This window comes from Carcharhinus amblyrhynchos, chromosome 2, assembly GCF_965287045.1.
Source record: "Carcharhinus amblyrhynchos chromosome 2, sCarAmb.v2.hapA, whole genome shotgun sequence".
Taxonomy (NCBI): Eukaryota; Metazoa; Chordata; class Chondrichthyes; order Carcharhiniformes; family Carcharhinidae; genus Carcharhinus; species Carcharhinus amblyrhynchos.
The window spans coordinates 138,764,677-138,790,919 of NC_137325.1; the positions used below are offsets into that span (position 1 = coordinate 138,764,677).

Sequence of the window (26,243 nt, forward strand, 5' to 3'; positions counted from 1 at the left end):
TCTACCTCTCTGTCCTTTTCTGCTTTTAATTGTTCTATCTTCTCCTGCTGCTTTTCTTTTAGTTTCTTTATCTCCTCCTCCTAATACAGAATGTGGAGCCTAATTCCAGGTGTTGGCTATAATTCCGAGTGTGGGCTCTAATTCAGAATCTGTGCTCCAATCCAGAGTGTGCATTCTAATTTAGAATATGCACTTTAATTCAGTGCGTGTGCTCTGATTCAGAATGAGCGCTCTAATTCCGAGTATGGGCTCTAATTCATGTGCGCTCAAATTCAGAATGTGTGCTCTAATTCTGAATGTGTTTGGATTCAGAATTTGTGCTCTAATTCAGAATATGCTTTTGAATTCAAAGTGTGTACTCTAATTCAGATTATGCACTCTAATTCAGAGTGTGGGCTGTATTCAGAGTGTATGCTCGAAATTAACGCATGTGCTCCAATTCAGTGCATGATTACGAATTCAGTATGTTGGCTCTAGTTCCGAATGTGAGCTCTAATTCAGACTGTTGGCTCTATTCATAGTATATGCTCACATTCAGAATGTGCACTCTAATTCTGAATGTGCTTTAATTCAGAATTTTTGTTCTAATTCTGAATGTGCTCTAATAGGCTTGTACTCGTTGGAGTTTAGAAGAATGAGGGGAGATCTCATTGAGACGTATAAGATGATGAATGGGATGGATAGGATAGAGGTGGAGAGACTCTTCCCGCTCAAAAAAGACAGTAGGACTAGGGGGCACAGCCTCAAGATAAAGGGGGGGCGTTTTAGAACGGAGTTGAGGAGGAACTTCTTCACTCAAAGGGTGGTGAATCTGTGGAATTCTCTACCCGTTGAAGTGGTGGAGGCTGCCTTGCTAAATATTTTCAAGAAGCGGGTTGATGGGTTTTTGATAAGAGAGGAGATTAAGGGTTATGGGGAGAGGGCCGGAAAGTGGAACAGAGCCACGACAGATCAGCCATGATCTTATTGAATGGCGGGGCAGGCTCGAAGGGCTAGATGGCCTACTCCTGCTCCTATTTCTTATGTTCTTACGTTCTAATTCAGAAAGTGGGCTCTAATTCCGAACTTACGGTCCAATTCAGAGTGTGAGCTTTGACTTAGAATGTGCACTTTAAATTAGCGTGTGCGCTCTAATTCAGAACATGGGCTCAGATTGAGAGTGCGCGCTCTAATTCAGAATGTGGCCTCTAATTCAGAGTGTGTACTCTGATTTAGAATGTGGGCCCTAATTCAGAGTGCGTGCTATAATTCAGAATGTGTTCCCTAATTCAGGGTGTGTGGTCTAACTCAGCCTGTGTGCTCTAATTTAAAATATACAAACATTGCAAATTCAGTGTGTGGGCTCTAATTCAGAATGTGGGCTCTAATTCAGAGTGTGGGCTCTAATTCAGAATGTTGGCTCTAATTCAGGGTGTGCGCTCAAATTCAGAATATATGCTCTAATTTTGAATGTGCTTTAATTCAGATTGTGGGCTGTAACTCAGAATTTGTGCTCCAATACAGAGTGTGTGCTCTAATTTAGAATGTACACTCTAATTCAGTGTGTGTGCTCTAATACATTCTGTGCGTTCTAATTCAGAGTGTGAGCTCTAATTCAGAATGTGGGCTCTAATTTAGAATCTGTGCTTCAATTCAGAACATGCACACTAATTTTGAATGTGGTCCCTAATTCAGAATGAGGTCTCTAATTCAGAGTATGTGCTTTAGTTCAGAATGTGTGCTCTAATTCAGAACCTGTGCTCCAAATCAGTGTGTGCACGAATTCAGACTGTAGTCTCTAATTCAGAATGGGAGCTCTAACTGAGAGTGTGTGCTGTAATTCAAAGTGTGTTCCCTAATTCAGAGTTTGAACATAAGAACATAAGAACATAAATAGGAGCAGGAGTAGGCCATCTAGCCCCTCGAGCCTGCCCCGCCATTCAATAAGATCATGGCTGATCTGTCGTGGCTCCGTTCCATATTCTCGCCCTCTCCCCATAACCCTTAATCCCCTTGCCTATCAAAAACCTATCAACCCACGTCTTAAAAATATTGAGCGAGGCAGCCTCCACCACTTCAACAGGCAGAGAATTCCAGAGATTCACCACCCTTTGAGTGAAGAAGTTCCTCCTCAACTCCGTTCTAAACCGCCCCCCCCTTTATCTTGCGGCTGTGCCCTCTAGTCCTACTGTCCTTTCTGAGTGGGAAGAGCCTCTCCACCTCTATCCTATCCATCCCATTCAACATCTTATATGTCTCAATGAGATCTCCCCTCATTCTTCTAAACTCTAACGAGTACAAGCCTAGTTTGTTCAGCCTCTCCTCATAGTTCAACCCCCTCAACTCCGGAATCAGCCTAGTAAACCTCCTGTGCACTCCCTCCAAGGCCAAAATATCCCTGCGTAAGTGCGGCGACCAGAACTGCACACAGTACTCCAGCTGCGGCCTCACCAGTGCCCTATACGGCTGCAGCAAGACCTCCCTACTTTTATATTCAATCCCCCTCACTATGAAGGCCAGCATCCCATTCGCCTTCCTGACCACCTGCTGCACCTGCAGGCTGGGTTTTTGCCACTCATGCACAAGGACCCTGAGGTCCCTCTGCACCGTCGCCTGCTGCAGTTTTTCGCCACGTAAGTAATAGTCCTTCCTACCATTATTCGTACCAAAGTGGACAACCTCACACTTGCCAACATTAACTTGCCATCAACTTGCCAACATTTGAGGTCAAATACAGCCTGTATGCTCGAATTCAGAGTGGTGGGCTCTATTTTAGTATGTGGACTCTAATTCAGAATCTGTGCTCTAATTCAGAATGTGCACTTCAATTCAGTCTGCGTGCTCTAATTCAGAACACCTGCTGTAAGTCAGAGTGTGGGCACTAGAGCGGGCTTTAATTCAGAGGTTGGGCTCTAATTCAATGTGCGGACTCTAATTCCTAGTGTGGGCACTCATCCCAAATGTGGGTTCTAATTCGGAATGAGGATTCTAATTCAGGGTCTGTGCTCCAATCCAGAGTGAGCACTTTAATTTAGAATATGCACTATAATTCTGCGTGTGGGCTGTAATACAGAGCGTGCGCTCTAATTAAGAGTGTTGGCTCCAATGTGGGTCTAATTCAGAACATGTGCACCAATTCAGAGCATGGGCTCTAATTGAGACTGTGTGCTTGCATTCAGAGTTTGGGCTCTGATTCAGATGTGCTTCAATTCAGAATGTAGGCTCTAATTCCAAGTATGGGCTTTAATTCCGAGCGTGGGCTCTAATTTGAGTGTGGACTCTAATTTAGAACGTGTGGTCTGATTGAGAGTGTGAGCTCTGATTGAGAGCGTGAGTTCTAATTCAGAGTGTGGGTTTGAATTCAGAATGTCTGCTCTAATTCTGAATGTGTTTTAATTCAGAATTTGAGCTCTACTTCAGAACATGTGCTCTAATTCAGAATGTGCACTCTAATTCAGGACCTGTGCTCCAATTCAGAGTGTGCGCTCTAAATTAGAATTTGCTCTCTAATTCCATATGTGCACTCTAATTCAGAAAGCGCACCCTATATCAGAGTGTGGATTCCAGTGTGGGCACTAATTCAGAACATGTGCTCCAATTCAGAGTGTGTGCTCTAATTCTGAATGTGCTTTATTTCAGAATGTGGGCTCTAATTCAGAGTTTGGGCTCTAATTCAGAATGTGCAATCTAATTCAGATTGTCCACTCTAATTCAATGTGTGAGCTGTATTCAGAGTGTGTGCTCTAATTGAGTGCATGATTATGAATTCAGCGTGTGGGCTCTAATCCTGATCATTTGGGCTCTAACTCAGAATGTGCGGATTGTGAGCTCTGATTGAGACATGTGGGTTATAATTAAGGATGTTGGCATAATTCACAGTGTGCTCATGAATTCAGAATGTGCTTTAATTCAGAATTTGTGCTCAAATCTGAATATGCTTTAATTCAGAATTTCTGCCCTAATTCTGAATGTGCCTTAATTCAGGACCTGTGCTCTAGTTCTGAATTTGCTTTGTTGGCTTTAATTCAGAATTTGGGCTCTAATTCAAAATGGGGGCTCTACTTCATAGTGTGTGCTCTAATTCAAAGTTTGCGCTCTAATTCAGAATGTGTGCCGTAATTCAGAATGTGTTCTCCTGCTCAGAATGTGGAATCTATTCAGCGTGTGGGCTCTAATTCAAGTGTGTGCTTTAATTCAGTGTGTGCTTTAATTCAACATGCGCTCTAATTTAGTGTCTGCTCTAATTTAGTATGTGCCCTAATTCAGAACATGGTTCCATATAATCCTGTTGGACATTAACCTGTTGGTGTTATGAGATTTCTTACTGTGCTCACCCAGTCCAATGCCAGCATCTCTACACCATGGCTCTAGTTCAGACTGTGTGCTCTAATTCAGAATGTGCGCTCTTATTCAGAGTGTGGGCTCTGATTCAGAGTGCGGTCTCAAATTCAGAGCATGTGCTCTAATTCTGAATGTGTTTTAATTCAAAATACGGCCTCTAATTCAGACTATGAGTTCTAATTCAGAGTTTGGGCTCCAGTTCAGAATGTGCGCTCCAGTTTTGAGTGTGAGCTATATTCAGAGTGTTTTCTCTAATTTAGTGCATGATTACGAATTCAGTGTGTAGATATAATTCTGAATGTGCATTAATTCAGAATTTGTGCTCTAATTCTGGATGTGCTTTAATTCAGGATTTGTACCCTAATTCTGAATGAACTTTAGTTCAGAATGTGGGTTCTAATTTAGAGTGTGCACTGTAATTCAGAATGTGCACTCTAGTTCAGAAAGTGGCTCTATTTCAGATTGTGGGCTCTAATTCAGAGTGTACACTCTAATTCAAAGTGTGTGCTCTAATTCAGATTGTGTCCTTTAATTCAGAAAATGTGCCGTAATTCAGAATGTGCTCTCCTGTTCAGAATGTGTGCTCTAATTCAGAATATGGAATCTATTCGGAATGCATATTCCAATTCAGAGTGTGGGTTCTAATTCAGTGTGTGGACTCTAAGTCAATGTATGCTCAAATTCAGGTGTGGGTTCTAATTCTGAGTATGTGCTGTAATTTAGTGTGTGCTCTAATTCAGAATGTGGCTCCAAATAAACCTGTTGGACTTTAACCTGGTGTTGTGAGACTTCTTACTGTGCCCACCCCAGTCTAACGCCGACATCTCTACATCATGGCTCTAGTTCATGGTGTGTGCTCCAATTCAGAGTGTGCACTCTAATTCAGAATATAGGCCCTGATTCAGAGTGTGTGCTTGAATTCAGAGTGTGTGCTCTAATTCTGAATGTGTTTTAATTCAAAATATGGGCCCTAATTCAGAGTTTGGGATCCAGTTCAGAATGTGCGCTCCAATTCTGAGTGTGGGCTATATTCAGAGTGTCCTCTCTAATTCAGCGCACGATTATGAATTTAGCATGTAGACTCTAATTCCGACTGTGGGCTCTAATTCCAAGTGTAGACTCTAATTCTGCATGTGGGCTCTTATTCAGAATGTTGATTCCAATTCATGGTGTGCGCTCTAATTCTGAATGTGCATCTAATTTCGAGTGTGGGCTGTAATTCCCAGTGTGAGCTAAAATTCAGACTGTTGGCTCTATTTCACAATGTGCACTCTAGTTCACAACCTGTGCTCCAATTCAGAGTGTGAGCAATAACTGAGAATGTGCGCTCTAATTCTGTGTGTGGGCATTAATTCAGAACATGTGCTCTAATTCAGAATGTGCGCTCTGATTCGGAATGTGGCCCTGAAGTCAGACTGTGTGGTGAAATTCAGACTATGTTCCCTAATTCAGCCTCTGTGCTTGAATTGAAAGTGTAGGCTCTACTTTAGCACGTGGACTCTAATTCAGGATCTGTCTTTAATTCAGAATGTGGTTCCAGTTGTGCTCTGATTCAAGGTGTGGACTTGCATTCAGAGTGTGGGCTCTGATTCAGAGTGCATGCTTGTAATAAGTCCATGGAAGCAGAAGTCCCATCATCAAAGTTCCTTTATTTACAAGATCCCACCATGCTATACAGAGTGCTCACCATGTGCTATCTGCATCCAGTGCACAGAAGGAGTAACACTCCTGTTTATATACAAGACATGGGGCTCCCTGATTGGGCCATCAATTGCTCTCAATTAGGGAGTTCATACTGAAACCTGCCAACCTCAATTGCCTGATAAGTCATCACAGTGTTCTAATTCAAAGTGTGTGCTCTAATTCTGGATGTGCTTTAATTCAGAATGTGGGCTCTAATTCAGTGCATGATTACAAATTCAGCATATGGGCTCTAATTCAGAGTGCGGGCTCTGGTTCGGAGTGCGGGCTCTGGTTCGGAGTGCGGGCTCTGGTTCGGAGTGCGGGCTCTAGTTCGGAGTGCGGGCCCTGGTTCGGAGTGCGGGCCCTGGTTCGGAGTGCGGGCTCTGGTTCAGAGTGCGGGCTCTGGTTCAGAGTGCGGGCTCTAATTCAGAGCGTGTGCTCTAATATAATGTGTGCTCTAGTTCAGAACGTGGCTCCAAGTAAACCTGATGGACTTTAACCTGGTGTTGTGAGACTTCTTACTGTGCCCACCCAGTCCAACACTGGCAAATCCACATCATGGCTCTAGTTCAGAGTACGTGCTCTAATTCAGAATGTGCACTCTAATTCAGAGTGTGAGCTCTGATTGAGAGTGTTGGGTCTAATTTATGGTTTGCGCTCAAATTCAGGATGTGTGCTCTAATTCTGAATGTTCTTTAATTCAGAATGCGGGGGACAATTCCCCCAAAAATGTTCTAAGCGCTGAACTTGCAGGAAAATTGGTGTAAGTTACGATTGTTTTTTCAGTGGGTGTTCAGGCTTGACTCTCCCACACCCTGTGCAATGCAAAGGTCACAATCGTGAACATAATTAAATGCTCGGCGGGGGCGGAGCTATTCACGCTAAAGAAACTGAAATTGGCGGGGTGAGTGGGAACCCCTGCACGAGCACATCCCTGGGAGATTGTTGAAAAGACCTCCCAGCCTTGAGATTACTGCTCTCAAACCCTCACAGATATTGCTGGCATCGTCGCTAGACCCTCACCACCCCCCCCCCCCCCCACCCGCAAACAGATATCACTGGACCACCTCCATACAGACATTGTTGCCACCCCTACCGCCCCCGTATAGATGTCACTGCTCCCCTCATATACACATTGCTGAACCCTCCCCCATATAATTATCGCTGCTCCCTACCCCCCCATATAGACATTGCTGGCCCTCATCGCTGGACCTCACTCCACTCCCCCTCCATACGTACATGGCTGCCCACTCACCCCATTCCCCCATTGAGCTGGAAACCGCAGGTATCCCATTTCTCCTCCTCATGAACATACTAACCTTATTGCTCTCATGAACAGAACTCGCGCTGTACTGCCATGCACAACCCCAGCTTGCGAGCATTCCCCCTGTTGAATAGGAGCTCTGAGTATAACAGCCCCCCCCGAACACTGCAGCTTATCGAATGGGAGCCCTGAGTATTACAGCCTCCCCGAACAATGCAGTTTATTGAATGGGATCCCTGAGTATTACACCCCCAATGGACACTGCAGCTTATTGATTGGGAGCTCTAAGTATTACAGCCACCCTGGACACTGCAAATTATCGAATGGGAGTCAATCAACACCCCGAGGGATGCATGATACTCAACTGAAAGCAGCCTTCAAAATTTCTTACAAGGAATTGTTGCCAACTGACCCTTGACTGGCCTCACTCTCTGCACCTGCACTCCCCTAATATGCCAGAGCTGTACATAAGGTGCAGGAATGGACACACAGCCAGTCACGCCATGAAGATGTCAACAAAGAAACCAGTGTTGAGATTCACTGAGGCTGACCAGGCCCATCTGCTTGATACTGTAGAGAAGAGGCACCAGTGACTCTTCCCCAATCAGGGCCCTCACCCAAGGGGTGCAGCTGCCATGGCATTGTGGGAAGAGGTGGCAGACGCACTAATAGCCAAGAGCCTGGCACCTTGGTCTGGACAGTAGCAAAAAGAAACTGTACTACCTCCTTTGGGCAGCGAGTGGGTGAGCATCCCACTTTGAAACCCGCACATGGTCGGCACAGATCTCAAACCATGCTTAGACTCCTGAAGGGTATGCAACAAAGCCCCCTTCTCGCAGGAACAACATCTAACCCCTTCCCCTCATCCCTCAGTGAGCACCCCTCAGTGGTGACCCCTTTCCCTGAAACTGCCCACACAGCGTCCGGGGCACAGTTACACATTGCACACCATGCACTTCGGTATAGTGATGCTTGCTGTCCACCTTATGTACCCACAGGAGGAAAGCGTGCACAGCCAGCGAGAGAGGGTACAGATAGGTGAGGTGCCTGTCCTGCAGCAGCTGACCAGCTTTGAACAGTGTGCCATGGAGCTAGCAGGGGGTGATGGGGCGTGCAGAATGTTGGCGGACAGCCAGGTGGACGTCCAGCATGCAAGTGAGTATCAGCCTAAGTCCTCCTTGTAGTAAGTGCGATGCTGCGTAGAATGATTTACCTCCCTTCCCCAAATGTGTGTTCTTTATTGCAGCTCTGGACCCAGAGGAACCTGGCCCTTCAGGTGCTGGCGCCCTCCCCCGATGCTGGTCAGCAAATTCCCCAGGAAACCCTGGACTACACTTCGGAGGGAGGCCGTGAAGAATCCTCCGAGGACAGCACCAGTGAAGCAGCATAGGCATTAACCACACAACCCACCAACACAGAGACTATCACCATGGTGCGTACTTCTAGTGTTGGGGCTTCTGGATCATGACCTGGTGAGCACATCACTGACACAGATGCACATTGGGTGGAGGCGGGCATACCCAAGGGCTTGGGCACACGGAGGTCTGCCGGAGGCCAGGATTCAGCTGTCCCCCAAGCCAGATGCTGGGCCTCGGGGTTCGATCGTCCCAAGGCTGGTGGAGGTGCATCAGCAAATCCAGGGAGTGGTGGATGGGCTGTCAGCAGCTATGCTGCGACTGCAAGGCTGGTTAGAAGAGTCAAACAGAGTGCTGCTGCAGGAGGTGTTGCCAACACAGTGTGAGACCCAGGCCAACACTGCAAGGGTGGCAACCGCAGTGGAAAGTCTGGCTCAGGAGCCTGTCCTCATGGGCGGAAGAGTCCAGGCCATCCTGAAGACACAGCGGGCCACGGGCAAGTGTGTTCCCGACATCCTGGAGGCACGGTGTTCGATGGCCATGGATGATGGAGGCATGTGGGAGACACTGTTGGTCATGGCTGGGACTCTCGCTGGCATTCTGGAGAAACAGTAGGCTGTGGCTTTGAGCCTTGACAACTTAGCCTAGGCTCAGAGGGCTACTGCTGAGGGTCTCCAGAGCCTTGCCCACACGCCGAATGCTGTGGCGGAGGGACTCCAGAGCTTGACCCAGTCTCAGAGGGCCAAGGCTGAGGGATCACAGGAGTACATCTAGGGGTACATGTTCATACTCGTTAAAAGTGGAGTCACAGGTTGACAGAGTGGTGAAGAAGGCACTTGGCATGCTTGGTTTCATCAGTCAAAACACTGAACATAGGAATTGGAATATATTATTGAAGTTGTATAAGACCACACTTGGAGTACTGTGTGCAATTCTGGTCACCCTATTATAGAAAGGATATTATTAAACTAGTAAGAATGCAGAAAAGATTTACTAAGATGCTAGCAGGACTTGATGGATTGAGTTATAAGGGGAGGTTAGATAGAGTGGGACTTTTTTCTCTGGAGCATAGGAGGCTGAGAGGTGATCTTATAGAGGTCTATAAAATAATGAAGGGCATAGATCAGATAGATAGTCCCTTTTCCCAAAGGTAGGGGAGTCTAAAACTAGAGGGCATAGGTTTAAGGTGAGAGGGGAAAGATACAAAAGTGTCCAGAGAGGCAATTTTTTGACACAGAGGGTGGTGATTGTCTGGAACAAGCTGCCAGAGGTAGTATTAGAGGCGGGTACAATTTTGTATTTTAAAAAGCATTTAGATAGTTACATGGGTAGGATGGGTATAGAGGGATATGGGCCAAATGAGGACAATTGGGATTAATTTAGGGTATTAAAATTTAAAAGGGCGTGGACAAGTTGGGCTAAAGGGCCTGTTTCCATGCTGTAAACCTCTATGACTCTATGACTGTATCACAAACCATGGGGCAGATGCAAGTGGGCCTTCAAGACTGGTGGAGCCAGGTGACACTGGAGCTTCTGGAGCTCAATCCAGCTACTCTGCCCCCGGGGCTTCTGGGCATCCCAAGGGAGGAGGAAGGCCTTGAGCCCATGTTGGGGATCTTCCAGCCAGGACATCCTAGACATCCCGAAACCTTCCGATTTTCCCCCTTCCTCACCCTGGGCTAGCTAGATGAACAGAGTGGCACAGAAACAGTGTCATCCGCAAGTCAACCGGGGCCTCCCAGGTCCTGGCCACCCAGGGAATGTCCGCCAAGGCATCACAGGCAACAGGGCGTGAATCACAGTTGGACACTCCATCTCCGATGTGCATCCCGGGGTAGCACCTAGAAGAAGCAGTAGGCCACACAAAGTTAAAAAGTTGTAGCTCACTAAGAGGGCATGGGTGAAGGTCACCAGTTGTCAGGATTTCTTCAGCCTTAATGCTAAGAGCCCAGTAAACTTTTATTTGCACGTCAGAGCTGTGATGAATGTGTCTCTGATTCTCCCTCCTCACCCACCCCCATCCCTCCTACAGAGCTGAGTGCTCCCCCTTCCCATGCACAGAGTGCTATCTGTTGTGCCTTGTGAGACTCAGCCACATGCAACAGCGCAGTGTGCCTGTCCTACCCTCCCCAACATTCACCGGACTCTTGGTGCAAGTGCCCCCCCCTCACTGATTGCCCCCCAAACAATGTGTCCCCAGCCCTGACTGCTACGTGGGCCAGGGTGGCAGCGTGCATTCGGAGTACGGATAGGAGTCAGACTTGAGAGGCACCAGGCACAACAGCGAGCCACCATCATCCTCCAGCTTCAACCAAGACTTGCAACAGTTGCCAGCCCAGGCCCATGAACAGGTCTGGATGTTTCTGGGGGACAGGATGGTGGGATGGGAGAGGCTGGGAAAGAGTGACGTGGTGGTTTGGGGGCCCAAGTCAGTTTGGAAGGCTGCACTTGTTCCTGGGGCGCAGTGGCTGTGTGGCGTTGCACCCCCTCACTGCACAGACCAGCTAAGTGAAGCAGGTTGCAATCAAGGTGTCCCTCCTTGCCCCTACCCTGCCAGACACCTGCCATCGCAGCCCGCCCTCCTTCTTCTGCATCCTCATACAGTAGGACATCCCCCTCGCCCCTCGCTGCTCTTGCTCCCCCTCCTCCAGTTCCACCTGGTCTCTCTGCCGCTGGGCGATTTTGTGCAGGATGCGGCAAGTTACTATTATGCATGAAGCATGCACAGGGTCAGACAGGATGGACCCTCCAGAGCGGTCCAAGCAGCGGGACCGCATTTTAAGCAAGCTGATGCACCGCTCTACTACGGACTGGGTGGCAGCGTGGGCTTCATTGTAGCGGGTCTCTGTTTCGGTCTCGGACCCCTGCACAGGCGTCATCACCCATGACCTTAGTGGGTAACTCCTGAGCCTATGAGGAGAGACTGAGGGATTTGGGGTTGTTTCCGCTGGAAAGAAGGAGGCTAAGAGGGGATCTTATTGAAACATATAAGATGATTAGAGGTTTAGATAGGGTGGACGGTGATAGCCTTTTTCCTCGGATGGAGAAAGCTAGCACGAGGGGGCATGGCTTTAAATTAAGGGGGGGTAGTTATAGGACGGATGTCAGGGGTAGGTTCTTTACCCAGAGGGTGGTGAGGGATTGGAATGCCCTGCCTGCTGCGGTTGTAAATGCGCCTAGTTTGGGGGCGTTTAAGAGATCTGTGGATAGGTTTATGGACGAAAAGGGATTGGTTTAGATTAGTGGGTCAGTGTTTTTTTTTAAAAAGTCTGGTCGGCGCAACATCGTGGGCCGAAGGGCCTGTTCTGCGCTGTAAAGTTCTATGTTCTATGAGCCATCCCGGCTGCCTGGTCTGGTCTTCAAAGAGGCCAGGGATGCTCGACTGCCTCAGGGCAAAGCTGTTATGGACACTCACTGGACGGCATGCATTGACCTGGAATCATAAAATCATAGAATCCCACAGTGCAGAAGGAGGCCATTCGGCCCGTCGCGTCTACATCGACCACAACTCCACCCAGGCCCTATCTCCATAAGCCCATGCGTTTACCCCGGCTAGTCCCCCTGACACAAAGGGGCAATTTCGCATGGACACTAACCCGCACAGTGTGAGGAAACTGGAGCACCCGAAGGAAACCCACCCAGACGCGGGGAGAAAGTGTAGACTTCTCACAGAAAGTGACCCAAGCCGGGAATTGAACCCGGGTCTCTGGCGCCGTGAGGCAGCAATGCTCACCACTGTGCCACTGTGCCGCCCCATCTCATGTGGATCTGCATGATCTGTGTGAGGTGGTCACACACGATCGGCACATTCAGGGGGTGGAACCCTTTTCTGTTCACGAAGGACTGTGGTGCTCCGTGTGGGGCCCGCAACGCGACATGTGTCCTGTCCACTGTTCCCTGAAACATTCGGCATCCCTGTAATAGCAGCGAAGGCGAGAGCCCACGACTCCTGCCATGCACAGCCCACATCAATGTTCACGTACTGTCCTGCCTGGGCGTATCGGGTATCTGTGACCTGCCACGCCCATCTGGAAACGGAGGTCTGGGAGATCCCACTGAGGTCACCACTAGGTGCCTGAAATGACCCAGTTCCATAAAAATTAAGGGCAGCCGTCAGCATAACTTCCACAGGGAGCTGATGACTCCCCCCCCCCCTCCCCCCCCCCCCCCCCCGAGGTGCTAGGTCTGTGAGCACCTCACATAGGTGCCACAACATGCTCTTGGAGAACCGCTGCTGGCGACAGCACATCACATCCAAGAGGCCCTCAAAGGAATTCTGGGGCCTGTATCTCCTTGCCCTCGGCACCCTCAGCCTCCTGTGCACCCTTTTCAGCAGCCTGCTCCCCCACCCCCTGACCCTCAGCTGCAGCCTTCCTTCCTGAGGGACTGGCATTGGCTGTTCCTGCGTTGGTATCCCCGGGCCCTCTACCTCCTGAGCACTTCCTCCTCCTCCTCCTTATTCACCACCATAATGGCTAGCTCCAAATGATCAGGCTGCTAGCCGTCACCAGCCGGGTGCACAGTGACAGCAGATTACACGCAGTCCGTGTCTGAACCTCGGCATCCCGGCCTGGAGCACCTGCTGCCTGGTGTGGTTAGGCCTCAGTTAGCACGTGGGGCACTCATCCCCAACGCCACCACCGCAACCCCCCCCCCATCCCTCCCCCCACACCATGTCCCCTGTAGAAACCCAGCACTTAGTGCGGTCCCTGACCATACCCCAGGGCAAGACAGTGCCAATGCACAGTGCTCCTGGACAGGGAGGCTGAGCTGCACTCCTTCAGGGCTCCTCCCCCACAGAGCTCTGAGAAAAGATATCACCCCAGATATCACCAGTCCACGGGCCAGCACCTGAAGACAACCAGGAGGAAGCCCACAACAAGCATTTCCAAGGCCTGCCTGCAACATCCCCCGCGCTCCACTCGCTTCAGGTCCACAGCACACACCTCCTCACGCCAGCTCAACACTGCCACGCCAGGCTGAGACCTTAATACACCTACTCCGATTCACGCCAAAGGGACACCATACTAATGAGGTGGGAGATGCTAATGTGGGCGGCGATTGCCGTGTCGATCCTGATAATGGCATGCCGGTTTCCAGCGCGATCCCAACAGCGCCAGTGTTTTCAGGTTGGGAGATGTGCAAGGGTCGTAATTGCTCACTGGGATCCCACGAAATGGCCACCACACGAATCTCCCGGCCCGATCCGCCAAAATATTGCCATGTCAGGATGGGAGAATCACCCCTGTGGGCTCTAATTCAGTACATTATTGCGAATTCAGGGTGTGGGCTCGGATTCAGGGTGTGGACTTGGATTCAGCCTGTGGATTTTAATTCAGATGCCAGAATTTTACCAACACCCCTGTTGGAGGCTCGTAAAGTAATGCCCGAGGCCAAAGGAGAATGCCACACCCCACCTGCTGAAAAACTCCAGCCGGAGTGTGTGCTCTAATTCAGAATGTGTCTCCAGTGTGCACTCTAATTCAGAGTGTGGGCTCTGATTGAGCGTGTAAACTCTGATTGAGAGTGTGTGGGCTCTAATTTAGTATATGCACTAATTCTGAGTGTGGGCTGCAATCAGAGTGTGTGCACTAATTCAGCATGTGATTATGACTTCAGCGCGCGGGCTTGGATTTGGAGTTCGGGCTCGGATTCGGAGTGCGGGCTCTGATTTGGAAATTGGGCACCGATTGGGAGTGTGGGCCCAGATTGGGAGCGCGGGCCAGATTGGGAGCGCGGGCCTGGACTGGGAGTGCGGGCCCAGATTCCAAGCATGGTCCTTGGTTCCGTGTGTGGGCTCTGAAATTCAGAATGCGTGCCTTAATTGAGTGTCCGGGCTCTTACTCAAAGGGCAGGTGGCTTCAGAAGTGCGTGGCCAATAGCGGAAGGTCCCACCCAAATCAATGAATATTTGCATGGCTCCCTGACCGCCTGTCATGATTCCCATGGCATCCCAGATGGAAAAGCTCCCACCAAAGTGCGGGCTCTGACGGAGAGTGTGGGCTCTGATTGAGAGTTTGATTTGATTTATTATTGTCACGTATTGGTATACAGTGAAAAATTGTGTTTCTTGTACGCTACACAGACAAAGCATACCATTCATAAAGAAGGAAACGGGAGAATGCAGATTATAGTGTTGCAGTCATAGCTAGGGTATAGAGAAAGATCAGCTTAATGCAAGACAGATCTTTTCAAAAGTCAGACAGCAGCAGGGAAGAAGCTGTTCTTGAGTCGGTTGGTACGTGACCTCAGACTTTTGTATCTTTTTCCAGACGGAAGAAGGTGGAAGAGAGAATGTCCGGAGTGCGTGAGGTCTTTAATTATGCTGGCTGCTTTACCGAGGCAGTGGGAGGCGTAGACAGAGTCAATGGATGGGAGGCTGGTTTGTGTGATGGACTGGGCTACATTCATGATCTTCGTAGTTCCTTGCGGTTTTAGAACATAGAACATTACAGCGCAGAACAGGCCCTTCGGCCCACGATGTTGCGCCGACCAGTTAAAAAAAACAACAATGACCCACTAACCTAAACCAATCCCTTTTCGTCCATAAACCTGTCCACAGACCTCTTAAACGCCCCCAAACTAGGCGCGTTTACAACTGCAGCAGGCAGGGCATTTCAATCCCTCACCACCCTCTGGGTAAAGAACCTACCCCTGACATCTGTCCTATAACTACCCCCCCTTAGTTTAAAGCCATGCCCCCTCGTGCTAGATTTTTCCATCAGAGGAAAAAGGCTATCACTATCCACCCTATCTAAACCTCTAATCATCTTATATGTTTCAATAAGATCCCCTCTTAGCCGCCTTCTTTCCAGCGAAAACAACCCCAAATCCCTCAGCCTCTCCTCATAGGACCTCCCCTCCATACCAGGCAACATCCTGGTAAACCTCCTCTGCACCCTCTCCAAAGCCTCCACATCCTTCCTGTAATGTGGGGACCAGAACTGCACACAATACTCCAAGTGCGGCCGCACCAGAGTTGTGTACAGTTGCAACATAACGCTACGACTCCTGAGCAGGAGCCATATCAAGCTGTGATACAACCCTTCTATGGTGCATGAGTAAAAGTTGGTGAGAGTTGTAGCTGACATGCCAAATTTGCTTAGTCTTCTGAGAAAGTAGAGGCATTGGTGGGTTTTTTTTAACTATTGTGTCAGCGTGGGGGAACCAGGACAGGTTGTTGGTGATCTGGACACAGAAAAACTTGAAGCTCTTGACCATCTCTACTTCATCCCCATTGATTTAGATAGGGGGATGTTCTCCTTTACGCTTCCTGAAGCCGATGACAATCTCCTTCATTTTGTTGACATTGAGGGAGATAATCCACCACATTCTCTACCTCATTCCTGTACTCTGTCTCGTCATTTTTTGAGATATGACCCAGTCGTCAGCAAACTTGAAAATTGAGTCGGAAGGGAATTAGCCACACAGTCATAGATGTATAAGGAGTATATAGTAGAGGGCTGAGAACACAGCCTTGTGGGGCACCGGTGTTGAGGGTGATTGTGGAGGAGGTGTTGTTGCCTATCGTTACTGATTGTGATCTGTGAGTTAGGAAGTTCAGGATCCAGTGTAGAGGAGGAGCTGAGCCTCAGGCCACGGAGTTTGGAGATGAGTTTCGCAGGGATAATGGTGTTGAAGGCTAAGCTGTAGTCAATAAATAGGAGTTTGATATAAGTGTCTTTGTTATCTAGGTGTTCCAGGGTTGAGCTTAGGGTCAGTCTGCTGTGGACCTATTGCGACAGTAGATGAACTGTAGTGGATCCAGGCAGTCTGTGAGGCTGGAATTGATTCATGCCATGACTAACCCTTTGAAGCACTTCATAATGATGGATTTCAAAGCCATTAGTCAATAGTTATTAAAGCACGCTGCTTGGCTTTTCTTTAGTATTGGGATGATGGTCATCTTTTTGAAGCAGGTAGGAGCTTCAGATTGTTGTAAAGAGAGGTTGAAAGTGTCTGCAAGTACCCCCGCCAGCTGATCCGCGCAGGATCTGAGTGTATGTGCGGGTACTTCATCCTGGCCGGTGGCTTTCGTGGGTCGACTTTTCAGAAAGTTGTTTGGACATCTGTAATGGTGACCCCAGATACCAGGATGGGGGATATGCTGTTGCTGATGTCTTGCTCAAAATGGGCAAAGACTGCATTGAACTCATTAGGGAGGGGTGTGTTGGAGCTGGAGATTTTACATGCCTTCATCTTGTAGTGTGTGCTTCATCTTGAGTGTGAGCCCTCATTGAGAGTGTGGCTCTAATTCGGAGTGTCAGCCCTAATTTGGAGTATAGGCCCTAATCCGGAGTGCGGGCTCTGATTGAGAGTGCGGGCTCTGATTGAGAGTGCGGGCTCTGATTCAGAATTTAGTTTGGTTCATATTCTTCTATACCAATCTTACTCATGTGTTACTCATGAGTATCTAAATGCTTTTTAAAAAACAAAATGGTACCCCACCTCTACTACTGCCTCTGGCAGTTTGTTCCAGACACTCACCACCCTCTGCGGGAAAAAAATTGTCCATCCGGCTCTTTTGATATCTCTCCACTTTCATCTTAAACCTATGCCCTCTAGTTTAGACACCTTCACCTTTGGGAAAAGATGTTGACTATCTAGCTTATCTATATCTCTCATTATTTTGTAGACCTCTATAAGATCAGTCCTAAGCCTCCTACTTTCTAAGGAAATACGTCCCATTTTATCCAGCCTTTCAAATTATGTGGGTCACAGGGATGGGCCTGGGTGAGATTATTGGTGCAAGTTCAATGAGCCACATGGCCTCCTTTTAAACTGCAGAGATTCTCTGATTCTCTGATAAAAATTGTAGCCTCTTTCTGTACAACCAGCTATTGTGATTTTAAGACATACACAGAAGAGATTGTACTGCTAAAAGGTTACATCATGGTCAACGTCGAGTTGAGTGAAACACAGAAACATATGGCAGTGCCAAATGCAATTTGTCGCAAGTTTGAAGAAGAATTACAGTGATTTATTAACACTGGTGTATTAGCACCAGTTACAATGAGTGATTGGGCTACTCCTATCGTACCTGTCATGAAACCAGATGGTTCAGTTTGTATTTGTGGTGATTTTAAAATCACCACAAATCCAGTGTTGTGTGCTGATCAATATTCACTTCCTTCAATTTAAGATTTGTTTGCTACATTATCAGATGGGGCATAAATTCAGTGAGATTGATCTTTCACAACACACTTACAGATGAATGTAGCTGCTGAATCACAACCATTGCTTACCATCGTGACTTACAAAGGTCTTTTGCATAATAAAAGATTACTTATTGGAATAACACCCACACTAGCACGATTTCAATGATTGATGGATCAGACTTCAAGTGGTCTCTCTGGTGTACAATGTTGCTTGGATGGTGTTCTAATAGGGTCAATGAACAAGAGCACTTGAGTGATTTAGAAACAAGAGTGGAATGTCTTCAAGTGCATGGTCTATGTATCAAGAAAGAAAATTGTGACAAATTTGACACATCAGTCCGATATTTGGGTCATGTTACTGACAATAAAAGCTGACAAAAAGCACCTAAAAAGATGGACACTATTTTAGAAGCTCCACATCTGCAATTAAGGTTCTTTCTAGCATTAGTAAATTATAATGGCAAATTAGTTCCTAACTTAGCTGCATTATTGAAACCATTATATAATACACTATGTGTGATACAGTCATGGGACTGGGCAACAATGTGAGAAAGCATATAAGGATGTCAAAGATGCTTTGCAGAAGTCTGAAGTATTGATTTATTTTGAATTGAAGTTGCCATTACTGGTTGCCTGCGACGCGTCTCCTTTTGGAGTAGGAGCAATAGTTTCACATATTATACACCAGGAGAAGAAAGACCAAAAGCTTTTGCTTTGCTTACTCTGACGAATGCTGAATTTAACTATGCTCAGCCAGAAAAAGGAAACATTGAGTGTAATTTTTGGTGTTCAAAGGTTTCATCATTATTTATGTGGTCATCTTTTCACATTATTGACTGATCATACATCAAAAGGCATACCTTTTGACATATCGAAAGGTATACTTAGGTGATAGCCGATTGCAAAATGGCCACTGATCCTTCCTGCACACTATTTAAAAAATAATCATATGAATTGATGTTGATGTCAAAGAGGTGTTTCACAGGTTCCTGTTTAGTTTCAATTTTACTCTGTACAGGTGATAACTCGACAATAAATTGGTTGTTGTTATTTGAATCCACATGTGCAAACCACTTCTTTTTTCCTTTTGTTTAAAAGCCACAACGCTAACCTAGTTAGCACATTTACATTACTTTCTGGCTGAGTGCGGGCTCAGACTGCGAGTGCGGGCTCAGACTGCGAGTGCGGGCTCAGACTGCGAGTGCGGGCTCTGACTGCGATGTGCGGGCTCTGACTGCGAGTGCGGGCTCTGACTGCGAGTGCGGGCTCTGATTGCGAGTGCGGGCTCTGACTGCGAGTGCGGGCTCAGACTGCGAGTGCGGGCTCTGATTGCGAGTGCGGGCTCTGACTGCGAGTGCGGGCTCTGACTGCGAGTGCGGGCTCTGACTGCGAGTGCGGGCTCAGACTGAGAGTGCGGGCTCTGACTGTGAGTGCGGGCTCTGACTGAGAGTGCGGGCTCTGACTGAGAGTGCGGCTCTGACTGCGAGTGCGGGCTCTGACTGCGAGTGCGGGCTCTGACTGCGAGTGCGGGCTCTGACTGCGAGTGCGGGCTCTGACTGAGAGTGCGGGCTCTGACTGCGAGTGCGGGCTCTGACTGAGAGTGCGGGCTCTGACTGAGAGTGCGGGCTCTGACTGCGAGTGCGGCTCTGACTGCGAGTGCGGGCTCAGACTGCGAGTGGCGGGCTCTGACTGAGAGTGCGGGCTCTGACTGCGAGTGCGGGCTCTGACTGCGAGTGCGGGCTCTGATTGCGAGTGCGGGCTCTGATTGCGAGTGCGGGCTCTGACTGCGAGTGCGGGCTCTGACTGCGAGTGCGGGCTCTGATTGCGAGTGCGGGCTCTGATTGCGAGTGCGGGCTCTGACTGCGAGTGCGGGCTCTGACTGCGAGTGCGGGCTCTGACTGAGAGTGCGGGCTCTGACTGAGAGTGCGGGCTCTGATTGCGAGTGCGGGCTCTGACTGCGAGTGCGGGCTCTGATTGCGAGTGCGGGCTCTGACTGCGAGTGCGGGCTCTGACTGCGAGTGCGGCTCTGATTGCGAGTGCGGGCTCTGACTGCGAGTGCGGGCTCTGACTGCGAGTGCGGGCTCTGATTGCGAGTGCGGGCTCAGACTGCGAGTGCGGGCTCAGACTGCGAGTGCGGGCTCTGACTGCGAGTGCGGGCTCTGATTGCGAGTGGCGGGCTCTGACTGCGAGTGCGGGCTCTGATTGCGAGTGCGGGCTCTGATTGCGAGTGCGGGCTCTGACTGCGAGTGCGGGCTCTGATTGCGAGTGTGGGCTCAGACTGCGAGTGCGGGCTCTGATTGCGAGTGCGGGCTCTGACTGCGAGTGCGGGCTCTGATTGCGAGTGCGGGCTCAGACTGCGAGTGCGGGCTCTGATTGCGAGTGCGGGCTCAGACTGTGAGTGCGGGCTCAGACTGTGAGTGCGGGCTCAGACTGCGAGTGCGGGCTCTGATTGCGAGTGCGGGCTCAGACTGCGAGTGCGGGCTCTGACTGCGAGTGCGGGCTCTGACTGCGAGTGCAGGCTCTGACTGAGAGTGCGGGCTCAGACTGCGAGTGCGGGCTCTGACTGCGAGTGCGGGCTCTGATTGCGAGTGCAGGCTCTGACTGCGAGTGCGGGCTCTGACTGCGAGTGCGGGCTCTGACTGCGAGTGCGGGCTCTGACTGCGAGTGCGGGCTCTGACTGCGAGTGCGGGCTCTGACTGCGAGTGCGGGCTCTGACTGCGAGTGCGGGCTCTGACTGAGAGTGCGGGCTCTGATTGCGAGTGCGGGCTCTGATTGCGATTGCGGGCTCTGATTGCGAGTGCGGGCTCTGACTGAGAGTGTGGGCTCTGACTGAGAGTGCGGGCTCTGACTGCGATTGCGGGCTCTGATTGCGAGTGCGGGCTCTGACTGCGAGTGCGGGCTCTGATTGCGAGTGCGGGCTCAGACTGCGAGTGCGGGCTCTGACTGAGAGTGCGGGCTCAGACTGCGAGTGCGGGCTCAGACTGCGAGTGCGGGCTCTGACCGAGAGTGCGGGCTCAGACTGCGAGTGCGGGCTCAGACTGAGAGTGCGGGCTCAGACTGCGAGTGCGGGCTCAGACTGCGAGTGCGGGCTCAGACTGCGAGTGCGGGCTCTGACCGAGAGTGCGGGCTCAGACTGCGAGTGCGGGCTCAGACTGAGAGTGCGGGCTCAGACTGCGAGTGCGGGCTCAGACTGCGAGTGCGGGCTCTGACCGAGAGTGCGGGCTCAGACTGAGAGTGCGGGCTCAGACTGCGAGTGCGGGCTCAGACTGAGAGTGCGGGCTCAGACTGAGAGTGCGGGCTCAGACTGAGAGTGCGGGCTCAGACTGCGAGTGCGGGCTCAGACTGCGAGTGCGGGCTCAGACTGAGAGTGCGGGCTCAGACTGAGAGTGCGGGCTCTGACTGAGAGTGCGGGCTCAGACTGCGAGTGCGGGCTCAGACTGCGAGTGCGGGCTCTGACCGAGAGTGCGGGCTCTGACTGAGAGTGCGGGCTCAGACTGCGAGTGCGGGCTCAGACTGCGAGTGCGGGCTCTGACTGCGAGTGCGGGCTCAGACTGCGAGTGCGGGGCTCAGACTGCGAGTGCGGGCTCTGACTGCGAGTGCGGGCTCTGATTGCGAGTGCGGCTCAGACTGCGAGTGCGGGCTCTGGCCGAGAGTGCGGGCTCAGACTGCGAGTGCGGGCTCTGACTGCGAGTGCGGGCTCTGATTGCGAGTGCGGGCTCAGACTGCGAGTGCGGGCTCTGACTGCGAGTGCGGGCTCTGATTGCGAGTGCGGGCTCTGACTGCGAGTGCGGGCTCTGACTGAGAGTGCGGGCTCAGACTGCGAGTGCGGGCTCAGACTGCGAGTGCGGGCTCAGACTGCGAGTGCGGGCTCAGACTGCGAGTGCGGGCTCTGACTGTGAGTGCGGGCTCTGACTGAGAGTGCGGGCTCTGACTGAGAGTGCGGGCTCTGACTGCGAGTGCGGGCTCTGACTGAGAGTGCGGGCTCTGACTGAGAGTGCGGGCTCTGACTGCGAGTGCGGGCTCAGACTGTGAGTGCGGGCTCTGACTGCGAGTGCGGGCTCTGACTGTGAGTGCGGGCTCTGACTGCGAGTGCGGGCTCTGACTGAGAGTGCGGGCTCTGACTGCGAGTGCGGGCTCTGACTGAGAGTGCGGGCTCTGACTGTGAGTGCGGGCTCTGACTGCGAGTGCGGGCTCTGACTGAGAGTGCGGGCTCTGACTGAGAGTGCGGGCTCTGACTGCGAGTGCGGGCTCTGACTGAGAGTGCGGGCTCTGACTGCGAGTGCGGGCTCTGACTGAGAGTGCGGGCTCTGACTGCGAGTGCGGGCTCTGACTGAGAGTGCGGGCTCTGACTGCGAGTGCGGGCTCTGACTGAGAGTGCGGGCTCTGACTGCGAGTGCGGGCTCTGACTGCGAGTGCGGGCTCTGACTGCGAGTGCGGGCTCTGACTGCGAGTGCGGGCTCTGACTGCGAGTGCGGGCTCTGACTGTGAGTGCGGGCTCTGATTGCGAGTGCGGGCTCTGATTGCGAGTGCGGGCTCTGACTGCGAGTGCGGGCTCTGACTGAGAGTGCGGGCTCTGACTGCGAGTGCGGGCTCTGACTGTGAGTGCGGGCTCTGATTGCGAGTGCGGGCTCTGATTGCGAGTGCGGGCTCTGACCGAGAGCGTGGGCTCTGATTGAGAGTGTGCGCTCTGATTGAGAGCGTAGGCTCTGATTGAGAGTGTGGGCTCTGATTGAGTGTGCGGGCTCTGATTGAGAGTGTGGGCTCTGATTGAGAGCGTAGGCTCTGATTGAGAGTGCGGGCTCTGATTGAGAGCGTGGGCTCTGATTGAGAGCGCGGGCTCTGATTGAGAGCGTGGGCTCTGATTGAGAGCGTGGGCTCTGATTGAGAGCGTGGGCTCTGATTGAGAGCGCGGGCTCTGATTGAGAGCGTAGGCTCTGATTGAGAGTGCGGGCTCTGATTGAGAGTGTGGGCTCTGATTGAGAGTGTGGGCTCTGATTGAGAGTGTGGGCTCTGATTGAGAGCGTAGGCTCTGATTGAGAGTGCGGGCTCTGATTGAGAGTGTGGGCTCTGATTGAGAGTGTGGGCTCTGATTGAGAGTGCGGGCTCTGATTGAGAGCGTGGGCTCTGATTGAGAGTGCGGGCTCTGATTGAGAGTGCGGGCTCTGATTGAGAGCGTGGGCTCTGATTGAGAGCGTGGGCTCTGATTGAGAGCGCGGGCTCTGATTGAGAGCGTAGGCTCTGATTGAGAGTGCGGGCTCTGATTGAGAGTGTGGGCTCTGATTGAGAGTGTGGGCTCTGATTGAGAGTGTGGGCTCTGATTGAGAGCGCGGGCTGTGACTGCGAGCGCGGGCTCTGATTGAGAGCGTGGGCTCTGATTGAGAGTGCGGGCTGTGACTGCGAGCGCGGGCTCTGATTGAGAGCGTAGGCTCTGATTGAGAGCGTGGGCTCTGATTGAGAGCGTGGGCTCTGATTGAGAGCGTGGGCTCTGATTGAGAGCGTGGGCTCTGATTGAGAGCGCGGGCTGTGACTGCGAGCGCGGGCTCTGATTGAGAGCGTAGGCTCTGATTGAGAGTGCGGGCTCTGATTGAGAGCGCGGGCTCTGATTGAGAGCGTAGGCTCTGATTGAGAGTGCGGGCTCTGATTGAGAGCGTGGGCTCTGATTGAGAGCGTAGGCTCTGATTGAGAGTGCGGGCTCTGATTGAGAGCGCGGGCTCTGATTGAGAGCGTAGGCTCTGATTGAGAGTGCGGGCTCTGATTGAGAGCGCGGGCTCTGATTGAGAGCGTAGGCTCTGATTGAGAGTGCGGGCTCTGATTGAGAGCGTGGGCTCTGATTGAGAGTGCGGGCTCTGATTGAGAGCGTGGGCTCTGATTGAGAGCGTGGGCTCTGATTGAGAGCGTGGGCTCTGATTGAGAGCGCGGGCTCTGATTGAGAGCGCGGGCTCTGATTGAGGGCGTGGGCTCTGGTTGAGAATGTGGGCCCTGATTCAGAGTGTGTGCTTTAATTTGTTGTGTGAGCTGTGTTTTATAGTGCATTCTAATTCCAAATTTGTTCTTTATTTGTGAGTCTGTTTCCTATTTCAGAATTGGCCTTATATTTTTAAACTTGTGATTTGTACTAAGTGATTCTATTTGTCAAAGAAATGCAAGCGATGTACTCACTGATCAATAACTGAACTGCTTTTGTTTGATGTCAGATTTTGTTCTTCTTTTCAGAGAGTTTTCGATCCATCGAATGGCCTTATCATGTCTTCTGCTCTGTCAAGTCTCATTAAGTTCTCACCGCACTCTCTCCACCCTCAGCCATCTTTAAGCTCCCATTGCTGCAATGGACAACAGAGACACAGGTAAACTCTACATATTTCCTCTCGCCACCTATCTGGTAGCAGAAGGTGGTTTGAAATAATGTTAAACTATGCTGTAGCATGTTTTCCCCACCCTCAATTTTCTGTGATCCAATTTACTAATAACCCATAGAAAATATATATGTTATAATTAACTCAGGGGGTTCATTTATTTCACATTCAATCCTCGTGGGAGGAACAAAGTATAACTAATAGAGTTGAGGCGAACCAGTAGATGTGGCTTATTTAGACTTCCAGAAGGCTTTTGACGATGTCCCACATAACAGACTGCTGTGTAAAGTTAAAGCTCATGGGATTGCAGGCAATGTCTTGAGTTAGATAAGAAGCTGGTTAGCAGATAGGAAACAAAGAGTTGGCGTAAATAGGTCTTTTTCTGACTGGCAGTAAATGACGAGCGGGATTCCGCAGGGATCTGTGCTAGGATCCCTGTTCACATTACATATTAATGATTTGGAATAGGGAACTGAAGGTATTATCTCCAAATTTGCATATGGTACAAATCTGGGTGGGAGGGTGGGCTGTGAGGAAGATGCAGAGATGCTTCAGTGTGATTTGGACAGGTTGAGTGTATGGGCACCTACATGGCAGATGGAGTATAACGTGGATGAGTGTGAATTTATCCACTGTGGTAGCAATAATAGGAAGATAGATTATTACCTGGATGGGTGTAAATTGAGAAAGGGACCTTGGAGCCCTCGTACATCAATCGCTGAAAATAAGCACGCAAGTACAGCAGGCAGTATAAAAGGAAAATGTTATGTTGGCCTTGATAGCGAGATGATTTGAGTATAGGGATAGGGGTGTTTTTCTGAAATTGCATACAGCATTGGTAAGGACACAACTGGAGTATTGAGTGCCGTTTTGGTGTTCCTATCTGAGGAAGGATATCCTTCTATAGAGGGAGTACATCAAAGGTTTACCAAGTTTATTCCTGGGATGACAGGTCTGTCATATGAGGAGAGACTAAGTCTGGAGTTCAGAAGAGTGAGAGGGAATCTTATAGAAACTTATAAAATTCTAATAGGGTTGGATAGGATAGATTCAGAAAGAATGTTCCCAATGGTGGGGGGGTCCAGAACTAGGGGTCATGGTTTGAGAATAAGGGGTAAACCTTTTAGAACTGAGGTGAGGTGAAGATGGTGAATCTGTGGAATTCAGTACCGCTGAAGGTAGTTGAGGCCAAAACGTTGGCTGATTTTAAGAAGAAACTAGATATAGCTCTTGGAGCTAAAGGGATCAAGGGATATGGGAGTAAGGGGGGATCAGGATATAGAACTCATGATCAGTCATGATCAAAATGAATGGCAGAGCAGGCTCGAAGGGCTAAATGGCCTACTCCTGCTTCTAGTTTCAATGTTTCTGAAGGTTTCTGTGTCAGGAATTAGTGTGGTTTTCAGCGGAAACAAGGTCCCAGCTATTAGTTGTTGAAGGATTTACCCCATAGAACTGACTCCACTAGAAGCACAAACTATCAGATGCAGCTGATATCCCTTTGGTTCCTTTTTGAAATGGAGATCGACATTCCTATATAAGAGTTGAGTTTGTTAGTAGTTCTACAGCCAGTAATAAGTTTCAATTTGCAACCCTCCTGGTTTTGTGATTACAAGTGTTCTGTTCAATGAGTGAGATTCTATCAGTTGAGAAAATAATTATTTTTCCTTATGATACCTGGTAGAAGTGCTCAGTGAAATGGCCAACCCTGTGGTCTTGTGACTTTTAGCAGCCATCTTTTGTGGTTCGAAGGAAGATGCTTTTTATAAAATGCAAAAGAGTAAAGTTTTGAACATATGGTCAGACTTGTTTTCATGTTATAGGCAACCAACATCTTTCGTTCCCTGGGGAAGTACATGAAGTCTATTTCAGTTTTTTTTGCATCGTCTTGCAAAACAAAAGCAAGAAGTTAAAAGGTATGTAGTCATTGTCTCATTCACACTGGAACAGCAAACACACAGCTGGCAGGAGCAATGCCATTTTATACCCTGAATAGGACATGAGGCAGGACATTATCCTTGCCTGCCATGTGAATAATTGTTAGGGGGCCTAGTTAAATTTAAAACCTATCTTGATTGGATAAAGCTTATTTGGAGATCAGAGAACTGCT

At 49.8% G+C, this 26,243-nt stretch overlaps 2 protein-coding genes across 2 annotated transcripts in view; both read left to right on the forward strand.

Moving 5' to 3' along the window:
• Positions 1-8,689, forward strand: part of LOC145358957 (uncharacterized) — a 59,974-nt gene extending 51,285 nt beyond the window's left edge. The window contains exons 4-5 of the mRNA XM_080213310.1: positions 8,266-8,422; positions 8,514-8,689. Of these exons, the coding sequence (XP_080069436.1) occupies positions 8,266-8,422; positions 8,514-8,620 (264 nt within the window). The 3' untranslated portion in view covers positions 8,621-8,689. The remainder of the gene's footprint in view (positions 1-8,265; positions 8,423-8,513) is intronic.
• LOC145358968 (sodium channel protein type 1 subunit alpha-like) overlaps positions 1-26,243 on the forward strand; it is a 512,173-nt gene that overhangs the window by 128,666 nt on the left and 357,264 nt on the right. The window contains exons 2-3 of the mRNA XM_080213322.1: positions 23,994-24,124; positions 25,957-26,049. The gene's annotated coding sequence lies outside the window, so the exon portion shown is untranslated. The remainder of the gene's footprint in view (positions 1-23,993; positions 24,125-25,956; positions 26,050-26,243) is intronic.